At 36.8% G+C, this 17,972-nt stretch overlaps 1 protein-coding gene and 1 pseudogene across 1 annotated transcript; both read right to left on the bottom strand.

Moving 5' to 3' along the window:
• Window positions 1-2,874: 2,874 nt before the first annotated feature.
• Window positions 2,875-3,684, bottom strand: LOC120625053. Its single transcript, XM_039891962.1, has one exon. It carries the CDS (start codon window positions 3,682-3,684, stop codon window positions 2,875-2,877), a length of 810 nt encoding a protein of 269 aa, XP_039747896.1.
• Window positions 3,685-9,583: 5,899 nt separating this feature from the next.
• Window positions 9,584-10,533, bottom strand: LOC120625052 (annotated as a pseudogene).
• Between the last annotated feature and the right edge of the window lie 7,439 nt (window positions 10,534-17,972).

Raw genomic sequence — 17,972 nt, 5'->3', positions numbered from 1 at the left:
GACCTAAATCGAACCGAGGTCCTCCCAAATATAATAACAAAGATCACAGCACTCACAAATGCGCCAGGGAAGTCTATAAAAACAACAATTTGACAAGTTATCAAAAATTTTAGTTCAAGAATTGTGGAACAAAACCAATATCAACATATCAACCCATTATCGGCCCTATACAGGGCACAGGTCCCCACCACGCTGGAACAGTGCGGATTGGTAGACTCCACACTCGTTTAAGCACATTATGGAAAACTCTGATGCATACAGTTTTCCGCACGATGTTTTCCTTCACATTGAAGCAAGTGATATTCTAATTGCTAAAAACGCATATAACTTAGAAAAGTTACAGGTGCGTGTTGGGATACGAACTCACCCCCCACCGTAAGTGAAATTGAAGCCCAACCCACTAGGCTATCACCGCTCCATTTTATCAATATCTCCATAAGATAATTAATTACTTTTGACCGGACGTCATTTAAATTTCAATATAGTGAAGCCCGTGCACACCTTCCGTGGAGTAACGTCGAGCCTCCCCGAATATTCATCAAGAATTTATTACACCTGTTATACCTGCACGTTATTCTGACCGCTTAGAAACTTCGAATTTTTTTATATTACTAGCTGTCCCTTACGACTTCGTACGCGTATCAGTCAAGCTTAAAAGATAGACATATACTATCACAGAGTTTATTACAACTTTTAAAGGGGAACATCTTTGTCATACATAATTTTATCCAAACTTTACGCAGCGTACGCAACGGAACGAAAATATAACCTGAAATATTATTCTGTGACGCTTCTTTTGTTCGTAGCGTAATGATATAAAGCCTATAGCTATCAAAAATAAATGGGCTATCCACCACTAAAGGAGTTTTACAAAGCGTAGCAGCAGTTCCTGAGATCATCGCATTTAAGTAAACAAACAAACGAACTCCTAGAGAAAACTCTGCGACTATATAAATAAATATATTACGACAATACACAAATCGCCATCTAGCCCCAAAATAAGCGTAGCTTGTATTATGGGTACTAAGATGACTGATAAATATTTTTATGATTAATATACATAAATACTTATAATATACAGATAACCACCCAGATACTGAAAAACACCTATGCTCATCACACAAACATTCTCCAGTTGTGGGAATGGATTTGACGGCCGACTGGCGCAATGGGCAGCGACCCTGCTTTCTGAGTCCAAGGCCGTGGGTTCGATTCCCACAACTGGAAAATGTTTGTGTGATGAGCATAAGTGTTTTTCAGTGTCTGGGAGTTTATATGTATTTTCTAAGTATTTATGTATAAATTATTCATAAAAATATTCATCAGTCATCTTAGTACCCATAACACAAGCTACGCTTACTTTGGGGCTAAGTGGCGATGTGTGTATTGTCGTAGTATATATTATATATTTAATGGAAACCACGGCCTTGGGCTCAGAAAGCAGGGTCGCTGCCCACTGCGCCAGTCGGCAATCATATCTACTAGTATATGATTTGATATATTATGTTACGTCTGATTCATAGAAGCTTTCATTGACACTTCATATAAAACCAAAGCAACCAAACAAATAAGATTATTCTTGGACATTTAATGTAGGCTATAATTTTTCTGAACAGAGTATATTATCATTTAATATGAACTTTAGGCTTTACCAGGTTAATGGACACAGGGCAACATTTTTCAGTACATGTTTCTTGCATGCCCTGCGAATTGATACTCTGTTTATAGGCGATCCTTTTTCACTTAATATCAATAATTAACTATAAATAAATAAGAGAAAAAATGATAAATGAATAAAAAAGTGTGAGAAGATTTCATTGGTCAAAGAAATCGGAAAACATTCACGGACCAGAATCGCTCGGCTGCGTATTTTGATCGTATTGTGTAACGAAAAGTCAACTGCAAACATTATAATACAGAAATTTTAAAACTAAATTCTTACTACTATTATTCACAGAATTTATTTACTCTGTTTTGCTAACTTATTCCTGTGCGAAAACTTTCACTACAGGATTTCTATTGACTTATTCTTTACATGGGCTTAATCCAGGGGCCTCTCACTCTACGTGCAAGTGAAAGTAAACCATGGTCGTGTAGCTAGGCATGACCGTGCATAATCCATGCTAAATATGCCATGCAGTAGCCCCCTTGATGAGTGGAGCTAAGTCAACTGGAATATTCATCAGGGCTTGATTACACGTGCATAGTTACAGCTAATCATTTTGCAAATAGAATTTGTGAATAGAACACCAGATTCTGCTATGCCAATGGGTTAATTGCGCAACGTTGATATCAAAATAAATAAATAAATAAATAAATAAATATACTACGACAATACACACATCGCCACCTAGCCCCAAAGTAAGCGTAGCTTGTGTTATGGGTACTAAGATGACTGATGAATATTTTTATGAATTATATATACATAAATACTTAGAAAATACATATAAACACCCAGACACTGAAAAACACTTAATGCTCATCACACAAACATTTTCCAGTTTTGGGAATCGAACCCACGGCCTTGGACTCAGAAAGCAGGGTCGCTGCCCACTGCGCCAGTCGGCCGCCTAAAGTACATAAAATAATTTGTGCTTAATGCTGGCGCTGATTTAGCCCAACGGCTAAGTCTAGCAATTCAAAGGGGCAATAGCGCCATTTCGTGTACCAACCCCATAAGTGAACAGTTAGACGACTTAAATTTTTTGTAAATATTAATGTTAGTTTTTCATTATTAAATAAAATAAATAAATAAATAAACTTTTATTTCAGGCCATTAGACCCATAATTGTGTTAGTATGACAAATAACTTAAACTATGTTAGTAGGTACTTATTTCTAGCTTAACAACTAATTCTATAACTAAAAACTATAACTAAAAAGCCCGAGGGAGCCTCTTGGCGCCTATGTGCGCACCCCCCCAGCACCTCCAGAGAGGACTATCTAGTTTCCTGGCCAATGCGCTGAGAAGAGTGTTGGTACTACTCATTAGCCTGCGCATCATGGACGCGGCACGCTTGCGCATGATCGCGTAGAAATCATCCACGCGAGCATCCGCAAACATTGCCGACGCACTGCAGTGTCGAGGCTTCCTCAACACCGCTCTCAGCACATTGTTATATTGAACACGCAAGGCACTGTAGGTCCGCTGCCTGTAGTCCGTCCACAGACTGCACGTGTAGAATGACTGGCAGTAAGCCCTGAATAAGGTCAGCTTTACTTGCCCAGTACAGCGCGCAAATCTGCGGGCTAACATATTGCCTCGGACCGACAGAGCCCGGCGCTCTCGTTCCATGTCACTATCATCCCTCAGGCTGTCGGTTACTACATGACCGAGATACTTGAACTCAGTTACTTGCTTCAGGGGATTACCACATAATTGTATCTTTGGTTTAAAGCTGGATAGTTTGTTCTTTCCCCTGAAAACAAGGAACTCGCTTTTTTTGGCGTTGTAACTGAGTCCATTCATCTCGGCATACTCCTCACAGAGTTGCAGCAACCTTTTAAGACCCCCAACTGAGGGGCTCAGTAGAACCATGTCGTCGGCGTAGCTAAGGTTATTCATGCGTATGCCATCTATTGAACACCCGACACCAGCTCCACCGAGCCTCTCAATCAGCTGGTTCACATACAAATTAAACAGCCTAGGGGACGTCAGCCCTCCCTGTCTCACTCCACACTCCATTTTATATGGGTCACTAAGTTCATTACCCCACCTAACCACATTAGTTTGGTTACCATACCAGTATTTAAACAATGAAATCAGTTCGGGTCTCAAAGCTGATTCCTTTTCGAGCTTATGCCACAAGACGTCGTAAGCTACTAGGTCAAATGCTTTGGATAGATCCAAAAAACAGGCATAAACAGGAGTTTTCCTGTCGGTATAGTACCGCACAGCTTGCTTGAGGCACAGGATTGCGCTTTCCGTAGAGAGTTCAGGCTGAAAGCCGAACTGAGCGTCGTGTATATATATTATTATTACGTGTTTTGTAATTAGAATTATATTTAGGCCTACTTGAAAAAAAATGATTGCAATTACGAAGATAGATAGATAAAGTCTTTATTGCACTAATTAAAAGTGATAACAAGACATAACAAAAACTAAAAAAAATGATATACAAAATGTGCAAAGGCGGTCTTATCGCTTTAAGCAATCTCCTCCAGACAACCCTTTATGGTTGAATGAAGTTAGGGTATACGGGATAGTGCAACAGGTTAATAACAGGTGATAAAATAAATAACATACACTTTCCAAACTTACATACCTTTACCATACCATTAAATACCTATCAAAATATTTATATCGATATATACATATATATTTATAAATATACAAATAACATACGAACACTAGTCACTATATCATAGTAGATAAAAAAAATGTTACTCTTTTATTGTACACCAAAGAAAAAAGTACATATATATATACACTAACTAAGAGGGTCCAATTTGGTGGTCCAACTTTTCTCTACATAGCGACTCCTTCCAGACAACCAAAGGCGTAAAAGGAAAAAACATAGCAAAGAGGTAGGTGGAGCAATTATTAAGATTTAAACATTACACAAATATATAAATACAAAATATAATTCTAATATTTATACATTGAAATAAATAAATATATATATAACATAAACACTTAAGTCTATATATAACATCCTCAATTAAAACGAGATATATAAATGAATAAAATGACACAATTAAATAAATGATCCGCTTCAGCGATACAAAACAAAAAAAAAAAATCATTCCCTATAATACTAATAACTGTAAACTTCTTTAAAAATTAAACCAGCTTAGTGTAGTCCTTCTTCTTCTGGTCCCTCTTGACTTGAGGCGATTTTTATATATGTTTACCGTCGCATGAAGGTTGGTGTTTAAATTAGATATTTGAGATGGACAGTTCATGTAAAGAATATACATGATTATATGATTTACTAGCGGACCCCAACGCCATCTGTCGGGCTGATTTTTGAATCTAAACCATCCAGGGTGCTACCCAAACGCATACCGAAAAATTCATTCAAATCGGTCCAGCCGTTTAGGAGGAGTTCAGTGACATACACACGCACACAAGAAATATATATATAATAAAGATATGATTTTTTTTAAATAATTTTATAAATTCAAATTCACCATTTAAGGGAAAAGTAATGTTTTAAATATGAAACATTAATTTGGATTACGTTTTAAGAAAAGTATTTGATACAGATTTAAAAGCACTGCTCTGGATTTTATTGTTTTTTCTTCATCGTATACGTTGCTTTTTTAAAGTTTTATTGTCATAGGTCCCAAAAAAAGGAAATAACAAAAGTAGTCTTTCAATTGAAGTGAATTCTATTTGATTTTTAATGGCCGTATAAGTAAGGAGTTGTGTTGTGGAATGTTTTTACCTGTTCGCGTATTCAAAAAGGTCGAAAAACAGCTATCCATATTCAGGGCCCTGATTGCGATGACGTTTCGCAATAAGCCTCCCTTAGGATTATATGGTTTAACGCATCCCTATGTGAATATTTGAGTTAAATTGACGATACCTAAATGTAAATAGTGCGGTTTATATACTAAAGGGTTTTCTTTTGGAGGGAGGTCCATTAATATACAATATTTTTAAATATATGTATGTATTATATTTAAGAACTATGAGTTCTAGTAAATACACTTTTTAATTGTTTTATTGGATTAACCAAGCGGATGATCCACCTGTCAATTGGAAAGCTTTTTAACATAGCGGTCCTTCCTTTCCCTTTCGCAGTTATAGCGACTGTAGCGCCATCTAGTAGGTAACACTGCAGTGTCGATCTACTTTTCAAAGGTCTACAATGAGACACTTTTTTAAAACAAGAGACACGTTACTTTGCGGAATTCCATGACATATTATGAAAATTAAGCTTAATTTGCTTTACTCCGCGAGAAGCAGGAGAATCTGTATGGTGTGATTTAGAATTAAACAATTAAATATATATTTTTTTTTTTTTTTATTTAATTTAATAATTTCTTCAATCCTTATACTTCTCTCACAAAAATCTTACCACGCTGTCCGAGTGCAATACAACAATGTTTTTAGGATGGTGTTGGGCCTGCCTCGTTTTTGTATACGTAGACTACGGGGCAGTAACAACAGCATCCTGAAATTGGATGCAAGAAGATTGGACTGCACATACATGAGTCATTGCCGCGCTATTTCGAATGGAATGGCTGAACAATGACTTACTTTTATTAGATAAATAAAATAAAATAGGTGTACCTAGCCTTGTTTTTGTGACAGAGCTCCTTGGGGGAAAATACTACCACCATGTTTAATTTTGCCACCAAGCATAATTCCGTAGTTTGAAGGGCATGGTTTAGTCCCAGGTACATGAGGCTTGACATTGTCGCTTCAGGTTGCGGGAAATGTGGTCATCTGCTTGGTACGTAAATAAAAAAAAATACAAGTCATGCCACCTACTAACATAGTTTATAAGTATGTGTACCTACTAACAAATGAGTCTTGGTCACTTGAAATAGAAGTTTATTATTATCTCACAGATCTTCGTACACCCTCTACGCACGTTTCGCTGCGAAACCGGAGCATCCTGACCAGATGTTGACTTTACAATGTTCGCTTAACAATTATTCATTGTAAAGGCAACATCCCCTGCTCTGTAGTGGGCCGGGGTTGATGTGATGATGATGATAGGAGAGAAGGGATATACCCATCCGTGAAAAATTAATAGACAGCGATTAACGAATGAATGAAGAATGAACTCAAGTATCTCGTTAATATCACAAAGTCCTTGAGATCCGCGTGAACGGTCCTCGAACTTTTTGAATGTTCCGGAGACTTCACAATCGGCAATACAGAGCCGCTTTGCATAGTGAAGTGAAGTGAAGTGGGGTCAGGAACAAAGAGCTGTTGAATATGCAAGAGGACTATCTCTGCGATATGGTAATTAGTCACTTCAGACTGCACTGACTTCTACTTTACACTTTTCATCAAAATATTTTCGTTATAATATAATCGAATTGCAAAATATAGTCGCAAAATGAGGTGAACCACAGGGTTTGCAGATAATATAAAATGAAGAAAATCTCCAGTACGATTTATAAAAAAACTTAAGGAAATACTTTGTAAGAGTTATAAAAAGCCTACCCTCGTTTTTATAACTCGTACTGGAGTCCATCGTCCAGTGTCTGGCACTGTGTTTTTGTCAAGCGTAAGTATAACGCAGTAAGGTGGCAAAAATTATGAAATTGAAAAAAGGTTTATTTTTTAATTCCAATGCAAGCTAGCCCTTGACTGTTATCTCAAGTGCTGCTAAGTGATGATGCAGTCTAAGATAGTTGCGGGCTAATCTGTTAGAGGTATAGCATTTATAAACCCATACCCCTAAACGATTATGATGCCCGTACGGTTTTAATGGCCAGAACAGAGAAAATTATGAATTGATAAATAACCCTGCCGGTAATCGAACCCGGGCCTCCCACTTAAAACTACAGCGCCCACCGCTGCGCCGCGCGCCGTGGAGGTCGTAGGTAGGCAATGCATTAGTGCGTGTATGTAATGCACGCCACTGCCATCACTCTGTTAATGCCGTGCAGCTGGTCACAGGTTTTCCCATTGGACTTCGATGAAGCCTACATAATCACGTGCCCGTTCTCCGTTATATTCCTAGAGTTGCTTCGTACGACAACCACAGTAAGAGTAGGGGTGGTTACAACTGTATTCTGATCTGCCGTCACCACCCGGGTTTCCATAGGGCTTAGAGAGCGATAATTCGCGCGACGCAAATCTCCCGTGGCCAGCGCGATAAAGTTATAGCCGGCAGTTACCTATTGGGTATTTAAACAACGTTTTCATTACAAAGGACGTCTCCATAGTATTGACACCTTTCAATATTACAAAAGACTTTCGAAAGGTTAACAAGACAAAAGATTCTATTTTATTTCGTGGTATAATAAAGTTACCTAAGTCCGAATAAACTCCACCGTATTTTTGGTGACATTTTGCTCCGGTTCTTTTAGAAGTATTTTAAATATTAGGTACTTTTTGTTTTACGCCTAATGTTTTTTACGATATCTGTCCTCGGGAGAATGGATTTCAAAGTTAAGGGATCGATTACCGGTTCCCCGGGCGTCTAACAAAGCCAACAAGCGGGACATGCCGTGGCGGTTTTTATTTTGGGTATACCCCTTTAGAGGGCGGAGTCCCACATAACCTCCGTCCTACCCAAGGGTTAGAATACCAGGATTTTTTTTAAATAACACTGTGCTGTTTTAGCAGCAGTAGAAGCTTTTTGTGACAGAGCTCCTTTGAGAAAATTCTACCGCCATGTTTATTTAAAACTACCAAGCAGCATTATTCCGGTTTGAAGGGCATGGTTGCCGGTGTAATCCCAGGCACATGAGACTTAAGGAGTCAAAAACTCTTTCTTTATGTACCCGGATTGAGGTGGGTACAAAGAATTAAAGCATACTATACCAGCACTGCTAGCCCTTGGCAGGAGACAACTATCTCCCCGGGGAAAGCTTTATTAACTCTCAGAGCATTGGCGCACTAGTGGAAATATTCCATGCTCCCTTGATTTGTCAGGTGGACACGTAATTTGTATACCTTTTCAGGGGATATAATCGGGGGATATATCATATAAGTATTGTCTCCTGCCTGTAATAGCCCTGCTGACGTCAAATTATAATTATTTGTAAAACAAATCTAACTAATACATTTGTTTTATAAATATAACCTAAAATAAAATATTTAAAACTAAATAAAATCTAAAACGTCCTCGAAACCACCGCAGCGAGGCACAGTTCCTTTAATCCAACTAATTAAATGTTGAGTTTAAATACACTGAGACATATCTGTAAAATGAAACATTATTCTTCTAATGTCTAGACTCGTTAAGGTAAGAGAGGACGTCTGACAGATTTTCTGCCCCTTTTGGCATACACCTACTGTACAAAGGGCGTGGAAACCACCATTTTCTAACGCTTTACGCTTTACGCTCTTAGACCGAAATTTGTTTTCGTCATTAAGGAACTTGCAAATTTCGCAGATTCCTTTGAATTTTTTCGTTATACTTATGGTATAATGCTTTCTCCAGCGATGAAAGCTGTAGTAAATTTTAGGGTTCTTAATGATATATTCAACTAATGCTGCCAATCGACCTCCGGGAATGAACCTGTAAAAATAAAATAATTACATATAAAAAAGCTGATCCATTAAAAGTTAATACACTGATATAATAAGTGTAAAGCTTGGCTTTTGGTTCGTTGGCTTCCTGTGGTCGGCTCCACGACTGCATTGATTTTGAAGACGTTTAACTCATATTATTCGTTTACCACAGCTACAGAATAACGCTAAAGCTACTCCGTTTGGGAGCCGGCCTTTTAACTTTCCGGCTTTACAACCATCTCATTGTAGGAGGAGACCCGTGCCCTGTAGAGGGCCAGTAGTTTAATAATAATATGATGATGTTGCATTTTACCAACATTCATCACATATCTTAGTAAAATTTTGCAAAGAAAAAGTTTGCATCTTGGAGATCTAAAGGGTTGGGGGTACAAAAAGCCAAAATAATATCATAGTATGAAAATTAATATTCATTTGCTTACTTTTTATAATAAGCACCACCTTTGACTATCGGAACAGCATAACTGTTATATCCAGTAACAATTTCACTCGTAACATAGTCGTTTCCGTGACTATCCTCGGGCGCATAGAAAAAATAATAATCTCTTTTAAAGCATTCAAACACCCTTCTTTTGGGCAAACTAAATTACCACACCCATATATATCGAAATCAAGTGCGTTAGCTCTAAATAACCTTTGCAATCTCTTCGCATTCGTCATTCTTTCATTTTTCGTTTCGCATTTATTAACAATCCAAGCAACAGCCTTTTTCTTGTGCTTCAAATATTCCATTTCTCTCACATTCGATGAAGTCATATTAGAATTCCAGTTTACCACAGGTCCGGGAGCTACAACATTTCCTTCGAAGTCTCTCACTTCAATAAATGGAGCGAAGATATCGGAATCCAATTTATATGTCCACGTCCAATTAAAATAATTCTCTGCAACAATGCTGCATACTGGGGCATCATCAGATGATGTTTTACTATAAAATACATATTTTTGCTCTGACCTTGAATCCGGTAAGTTCTTTTTAAAGAGTTTTATAAAACTTCTAACATCAAATATTATAGCCTCGAATCGTGTATAATCTTTATCTAGTAGGAATTTGTTTGCCGTCAAATAACAGTTTGTATAAGGACAACCTTGATCAAGAAATGGTTTATTACCTTCATCCATTTCATTTGTTTCATTTAAAGTCCATAGCAAAATGTACTTTGTATCACGTCTGTGTTTCTCTGACTTCGCTTTATACTCTGGGACTGGTAAGCTGGATATATTATCTTCATTATTTTGAAATTGGAACATACTGGACGAATAGGCTGTATGAAATGTGTAGAACGCTAAGATAACGTACATAAACAACCCAGTACAGTTTACTACGAACAAAAGTTTTGCAAATGTTTCAGTTTTTAAAGCGAAATACATTATAATGATATCTTGTGCACTGAACTGTTATTACAATACTGAAACGTAAGTAGCTTCTTGCTTATTATCTGTTCATTTCATAAGATGAATGCAGTCTGCAGGAATTCAAAATAAACAAACAATTGCGAATGTATTCTTAGAGTATTTAGGCTCAAGCTAATGCTCGACTGCGACATCGCTACCGACATTAATGCGAAAGTGTCTGTCTATTTGTTTGATGTTTACCTATGTTTAGGTCAAACACTACACCGATCATAATGAAATATAGTATACAGCTGTTGCAGTCTGGTGACGGATATAAGTAATTTTTTATCCCGGGATAGCACCCGGAGACTATTCCCGTAGGATGTCAAAAATAATTTAGAACCAGTAGAATACTTACAGAGAATAGAAAGATGCCGCGGGGAGTTAGAAAACAGGATAAGCGCGTACAAAGTCGCGGGCTACAGTGATATTAACAGAACGCAAAAATTTACGGAAGATTTTAGTGTGGAATGGTCATTTTTAGGCTTCAGTTTTCTATTTAATCATTTTACTGCCCTGGGGACTGTGTTCGGAGGAAAGTTATAAAACAGCAGATGTAACAACGGTTATTTTTTCACCATACCATATTAGCAATAAGTTTTTGGTTATTTTGACGGCCGATTGGCGCAGTTTGCAGCAACCCTGCTTTCTGAGCTCAAGGCCGTGGGTTCGATTCCCACTACTGGAAAATGTTTGTGTGATGAGCATGAATGTTTTTCAGTGTCTGGGTGTTTATATGTATGTTCTAAGTATTTATGCATATTATTCATAAAAATATTCATCAGTCGTCTTAGTACCCATATCACAAGTTGAGCTTACTATGGGGCTAGATGGCGGTGTGTGTATCATCGTAGTATATTTATTTATATTTTATTTATTTTAAATTACTGGAAAGTTAAAGTGAATGTAAGTCATTAAAGAAGGAATGATGAAAACTCGATTAGCGGTCACATACAAACATATTTACGCAACGGAATTTTTTTCTACCTATTTGAAAGCACTGAGATAATAGTTATTATCATAGGTATATATTTTGTAATTAAAATTTTAAGAATATAAATTCTTTAATATTTTAGTTAAATGTATAATTTGATAAAATGTGATAGATATATTAATCTGTGTAACATCATCCCATAGCCCATAAACGAACCACGGCTCAGTTCTTACCTTTAATAGGAGAGAGGGTTATAGATCATAGACCCACCACTATAGTCTAAATAAACTTTGTTATAATTAAATAATAATTTGATTTATTAATATAAATAATTTACTAAATTCTAACTGATACCCGCGACTTTGTTCGCGTGGATTAAAGTTTTTTATTTCCGCGGGAACTCCGTTATATCGTGGAATAAAAGGTAGCCTATGTTCTCTTCAATGTTAAAGGCTACCTACGTGCACGCCCAATTTCATCCAAATCTGTTCAAATTCAAAAATAATTGAAAGTAGGCCTAATATAAGCACTTTTGAAACGACAAGTCTGTCTGTTTGTATTGACTCTATCACCGGTTCGGAAGGCAGATTCTACCGAGAAGATTATTATATAATGTTATATATTGTAATATAATTATAGCAATAATAATGTATAATATATATATATATATATATATATATATATATATATATATATATAAATCTCCTGTCACGATGTTTGTCCGCGATGGACTCCTAAACTACTTAACCGATTTTAAATAAAATTGGCTCACCGTGAGCAGTCTGGTCCAACTTAAGAGAAGGGATATCTTAGATCTTTAATTATAGTCGCAATTTTATTTTATTGCAAATTATTTGTCACATGTTATATATATATGTATATATATATACTACAATACTCATTTAAGGCTAAGCGATACTGAATACTTTAAAAACAAAATCAAACGCAGACGAAGTCGCGGGCAACAGCTAGTATATATATATATATATATATATGATAGGAAGTAGCGTTATTCATATTATAAATTATTGATAAACTCTTTTTTAAGTCGTTATAAAAACGACGCTTTGAAGTCCTGGCTATTTAAGAAACAGGAGAAAAAGGAAAATAAATTTATTGACAGGAAATGATTACAAAGTCGTCGTGCAAATAACTACAGCGTCACACGTTTCTAGGCACGTGCGGGAAAGGGGTATATTTTTATGGAATACGTAATTCTGTTTGACTTCATACGCGATGTCCATATTTGCCGAAGACTTCACGTCCTACATGCAAAGAGCATAACGCATTTCCAATGCCGCACGTCAAAGACAATGCAGGATATGCCGACAATGAACGACTGGTATTTCCGCTGTCATATCATAGTGGGTGAGACTTCGGCTTCCCGTCTCCTTTCACTGTACGTCCTACATGCAAAGAGCATAACGCATCCAATCTAAGACAATGGATCCTCCATTGTCTTTGACGTGTGCCATGCTCACAATGAATGACTAGCTGTCATACCAGCTGTCATATCTTTCGGGGGATTTAACTTTTCGGTGATATGAATGGATGATTAAATTAATATACTTTTATTGCACACCCTAAAAAGTACATGAAAAAAGAAAACATGCGTGTTTAAAGCAATTAACGGTGAAGGAAAAACTCGTGTCGAAATCTGAATGTCTGGGATTTCTCTATAATGTCTGAAAGGCGTGTGAAGTAAACCGTTTTGCACTCGGGCAGCATGGTGGACTATATAGCCTTACCCTTTCTTATACTGATAGAAGACCTGTGCCCTGTAGACTATCCGTATGAGGTGATAACGATGCTGATAAATTACTGATACGATGTCGATCGAATGCTGATAACTAGGCTGCTTTTCCAAAGCTAAGCTGTGTAGCTAAGGATGTGCATGATACAAAAACCTTTATTTTCATATCTAAGATTAGCTACTCGAACATAAACTTTATTTAAGAAAAATCACGCCGTCCAACCTGTGTCCTTAGTATCGTTTAAAATTGCGTTCAACTTCCAACCAATAAATAAAAACGCGCGCGTTCGAGGAATTTTAGTATTGAATACTTGGTAAAACATCACGTCGTAATAGTAAATTTGTAATTTTTTGTGTAGTTACTTATACACGACCAAACGTCATGATTTTACAACACCATACGAATTTTACACTTGTTAACTCGAATACATACACTAATATTTTAATTGATAGGCGAATAAGTCGAGAATGTTCTTTTCTATGTCAAGAACATTCTCGTACAAGTATATATGTAAATACACTTCGACAATGCTTACATCGCCATCTAGTCCCAAGGTAAGCGTACACAAGTGTTACTTCATTAAATTGATATTTTATTTTATATACCTAACTGCTGTTTCATTAGCGTTCAAAATTATGTGAATGTTGTTTACACGGTAAAATATCGTGTCCATAACTATGCAATTTCTGTATTCTATAAAAAAAAATAACCCAAACACTTTAAACGAACACATATTTCATCAAAATTATTCGTATATAATTTTGAATGCAGGTTATTTATGAATTTCTTGATAAAATCCATTGCACAGGTATCGAGCCGAATTATAAAGTACTGCATTCAAATCGGTAAATCTGTTCCAATGCTGCAATAACACAGACAAACATACAAGCAAAGCAGTTGAATTTATTACACCTACCTTTTTGCGGTAGTGGTTAAAGAAAGCGCTAAGCCATACAATGGAGACATGCACGTCTATAACGAAACAGGTCTTAGCAAATAGAGGGAGACATCGATTGATAGAAAAAAATTCTCGAGAGCTCCTCGACTACAAATGGCGACTGCTCCTTTGAAGGCCCACGTCATAACATCTTAATGTTGGGCCGAGTATATTTTAATGGAATAAAATGGTATGGGAATATGATAGTAGTATGCTGACCTCCTTGCCGCAACGAAGAGAGGTACTGGTTACCACCCTACAGACAAAGACGTTCCCCTAAGTGATTTAGTGTTCCCGTACGATGTCGCATGAAACCGTTTAGGGGTATGACTAGCATGACTCCCCAACAGTTCAGCCCTCTGCCATCTTAGACTGCATCATCACTTAGGTGCGATTACAGTCAATGACTTTTCAGGGATTCCTTATGTAATTTACTCATGTATCCTTCAATATTATTTCGTAATTCTGTTATAGATTGTATATTTACTTTGTACACGGGCGTGAGTACATTTCAATTATAATAATTAAGCCCTTTATTATGAAAAAAAAACTTAATTTTTAAACTAAGATTCTCGTGGCCACCGCCAGAAGACCAGACAGCACGAAAGCGGGTAGTCAGATTCTGCCCGTGACATCCAACTTGACATCTCGTACCTACGCAGTCGCGTCTTGACCACGATCCATGCAACTGGGTCGATATCGACAAATCCAAAAACATTATCGTAGTATGTACCCGTTGAACTATATTTAAGAAATGTAAATTTTTAGAAACAAATTTTAAACTAATTTTTAAAAAAAAGTTCCTTATAACTTTTTTTTAAATTATCTTAAAACAATTTTTAATATAACAATTTCGCACTTTCATTACGCCCTTTGGACGTAGAACTCATACATTCTGTTCTGTCATCTATGCATCTTTATTACACGTCAGTCTTTACTATATCTTGGTCCCATCATTTTGACAAAATCGTCGCTCAACCTACTTCTGTATAGTCTGTCTACGCGATATAATACTACGCGATACTGAATACTTTTGAAGACTTATTTTATTAAATAAACATCATAATTAATATAAAATGTTTTCCCACGCAGACAAATGATTTTTTACACAAAGGTAAAATAAATTGAAATATTAAACAGTTATCAATATCAACGCACCCACCGCCTGCTGGAGCTTTTGGTTTTCAATTTTCGTTATACAACTATTTCCCTAGTACGATTTTAACAGTACTCGAAATATCGATACCAAGACCCTCCAATTTGAGTTGAGACGACTTAAGGAGCTTGATGCTAAACGGTGAGCTAAAGGCCCGACCACCAGCGGCCGTATCATATATCTACATTGGCGGTGTGGGACGTGTAGCGAATGCAGCAGCACGTTTAGCACAAAATCAGGTTATGCGAGTTATCTAAGAGCTCACCAGTGGCGCTCCCAGCCGGAATCAGAAACAGTCGCTGTGACCGAATACGGTTAGGATTGATTGATTGATTGACCAATACCTTCGATATATCTACAGTCGGGACCATAGATAAAATTATGGTTTTACTAAACATTTTAGTCTTCATCAATAGCCCACTGCTGGACTAAAGGAGATTACGATTTTTATTTCATTTTTGTCTGTCTGTTTGTCTTTCCGGGCATCACATGAAAACTACTGAACGGATTTAAATAATATCATATCTCCGTTAAATTTGCACCGATTTTAATCATTCTTTTTTTATTTGACAATGTGTTCTACCAAGCACGTATTGTCTTATTTTAATGAAGATCTGATGAATATTGTCGGAAATCAAGGAAATCAATTCTTCACAGATAGCAAGTCGCAAGGCATATGGGACAGCGATCGAATGCATGAGTACGATTCTACTAATATTATAAATGCGAGAGTTAGTGAGAATATAGGTATGGATGGATGGATGTTACGCTTTAACGGCACAACGAATGAACCGATTTGGCTAAAATTGAGCAGAGATACCTACAATATAGTCTGGCATAGATCATAGGCTTCTTTTTATCCCGGAAAAGCAAACAGCTTCTACAGTATAGGATCGCTATTTTTTTCCCATTTGTTTTCCAGAATCCGCGCAACGGAGTTTTAGATTAACGTGGTTTTTTTTCAAACCGCCTTATTCGCGGACGATGTCGCGCGGGTCCGCTAGTTAGTAATATTAGAGCTTATTTTGGTACTTATTACTATTGAAAATTAAAGTTTACACGCTTACTCAGTTGCTATCGTCTTACAATGTAGCAGCATGTTTCTTCCACAGCTGGTTTTTTATTCTTACAATTAACACCTAAGGTAACCGTTGCAGATAGGCACCTCTGCGGTTTTTTCGGTGCTTTTATACTAAACATTTCAATGTGTTTGTTTGATTTGATAAAAAAAGGCTTATTGTGACAGAGCTCGAAAACTTCTGTCGCAATGCTTATTTCTGCCGCCAAAGAGGCGTGTTTGCCAGTGTAACTACAGGCATATGTGGCATAACACCTACGTTCAGGTTGATGGACTCAGGGCGGTACGTTGCATGAGGTTTTACTGCCATGCCCTGAATATTGTTGCTCTGTTTATTAAAAATTATCATTATCATTATTATTAATTTATTATTTTTAATTATTATTATTATTATTATTTTATTTTTCATTTAATTTGTGCTTCTTTTTATGTTATTTTTTTTATGTTAAGTGCGCTGTACACAATAATAATATATGGGCTATGCCTAAAATAAAATTTTATTATTATTATTATAGGCAATGGTTTTCCTCATGGCCAACTCCTTGGTCCGTCAATTAATACTATTAAAAAATATATAAATGTTATTAAATAGGAATGAATAATAAATAACTTTTGTTTGAAAACACAAATAGTTTATAACGGCATATAACGCATGTTCAGATATTCTCTCTCTCGAAAACTTTGATGTTGTTGTGTCAATTCGTACTAGGGTAGCCGGGATCATTTCCAATTATGACGAACTATACGCACTGTTGGCTTTGACAATCGCGTTCAAGTGGGTAAGTCTATATGTTTTAAGGCTGCCTTTTCATCACGGATTCCGGAGGATACTGGATGTGTGAAGTTTTAAATTTAAAAAGTTATTTGCTGAAAAAACTCTTTTGTGCTTGTAATAATTACGCAAACCTTGCAGGTCCGGAGTTCGAATCCCTGGAAGGGGCGAGTTGGAAATTTACAATTTCTGCTTTTTATCTGGTCTGGTGGTAGGCGTCGGCCGTGGCTAGTTACCGCCCTACCGACAAAGACATGCCGCTAAACGATTTAGTGTTCCGGTGCGATGTCGCGTAGAAACCGATTAGGGGTATGACTAGCATACTCCCTAACAGGTTAGCCCTCTACCATCTTAGAGAATCTGTAAGATGCTTAGCGGCATGGCTTTGTCAGTAAGGTGGTAACTAGCCACGGACAAGACACCCACCGGACCAGACCAAAGAAAATTCAGAAATTAAAATTCCCCAATTTGCCCCTGCCGGGAATCGAACCCGGGACTTGAATTCACAGCGATCACCACTGCGCCAGGGAGGTTGCCGACCTTGCATTACTTGGCTAATTAATTTAAAGGACATTATTTCTGTTTTTTTTTTAACTGTCTGTGTCAGTCCATTTAGAAGGAACTGTTTAATTAAATGTTAACTTGTATGTACCCCCATTTAGCTAATAAATGAATATTATTGTTATTATTATTCATAATAAAATAAATGCACTAACCACAAACCAGGAATGCATAGATAGGTAAGCTACATATATCAACGTGATCATGAATAAACCGCAGATCC

The sequence above is a fragment of the Pararge aegeria genome, chromosome 7 (assembly GCF_905163445.1).
Source record: "Pararge aegeria chromosome 7, ilParAegt1.1, whole genome shotgun sequence".
Taxonomy (NCBI): Eukaryota; Metazoa; Arthropoda; class Insecta; order Lepidoptera; family Nymphalidae; genus Pararge; species Pararge aegeria.
The sequence above is the reverse complement of the archived record's forward strand: the minus strand, read 5'-3'. Positions and strand labels throughout refer to the sequence as shown.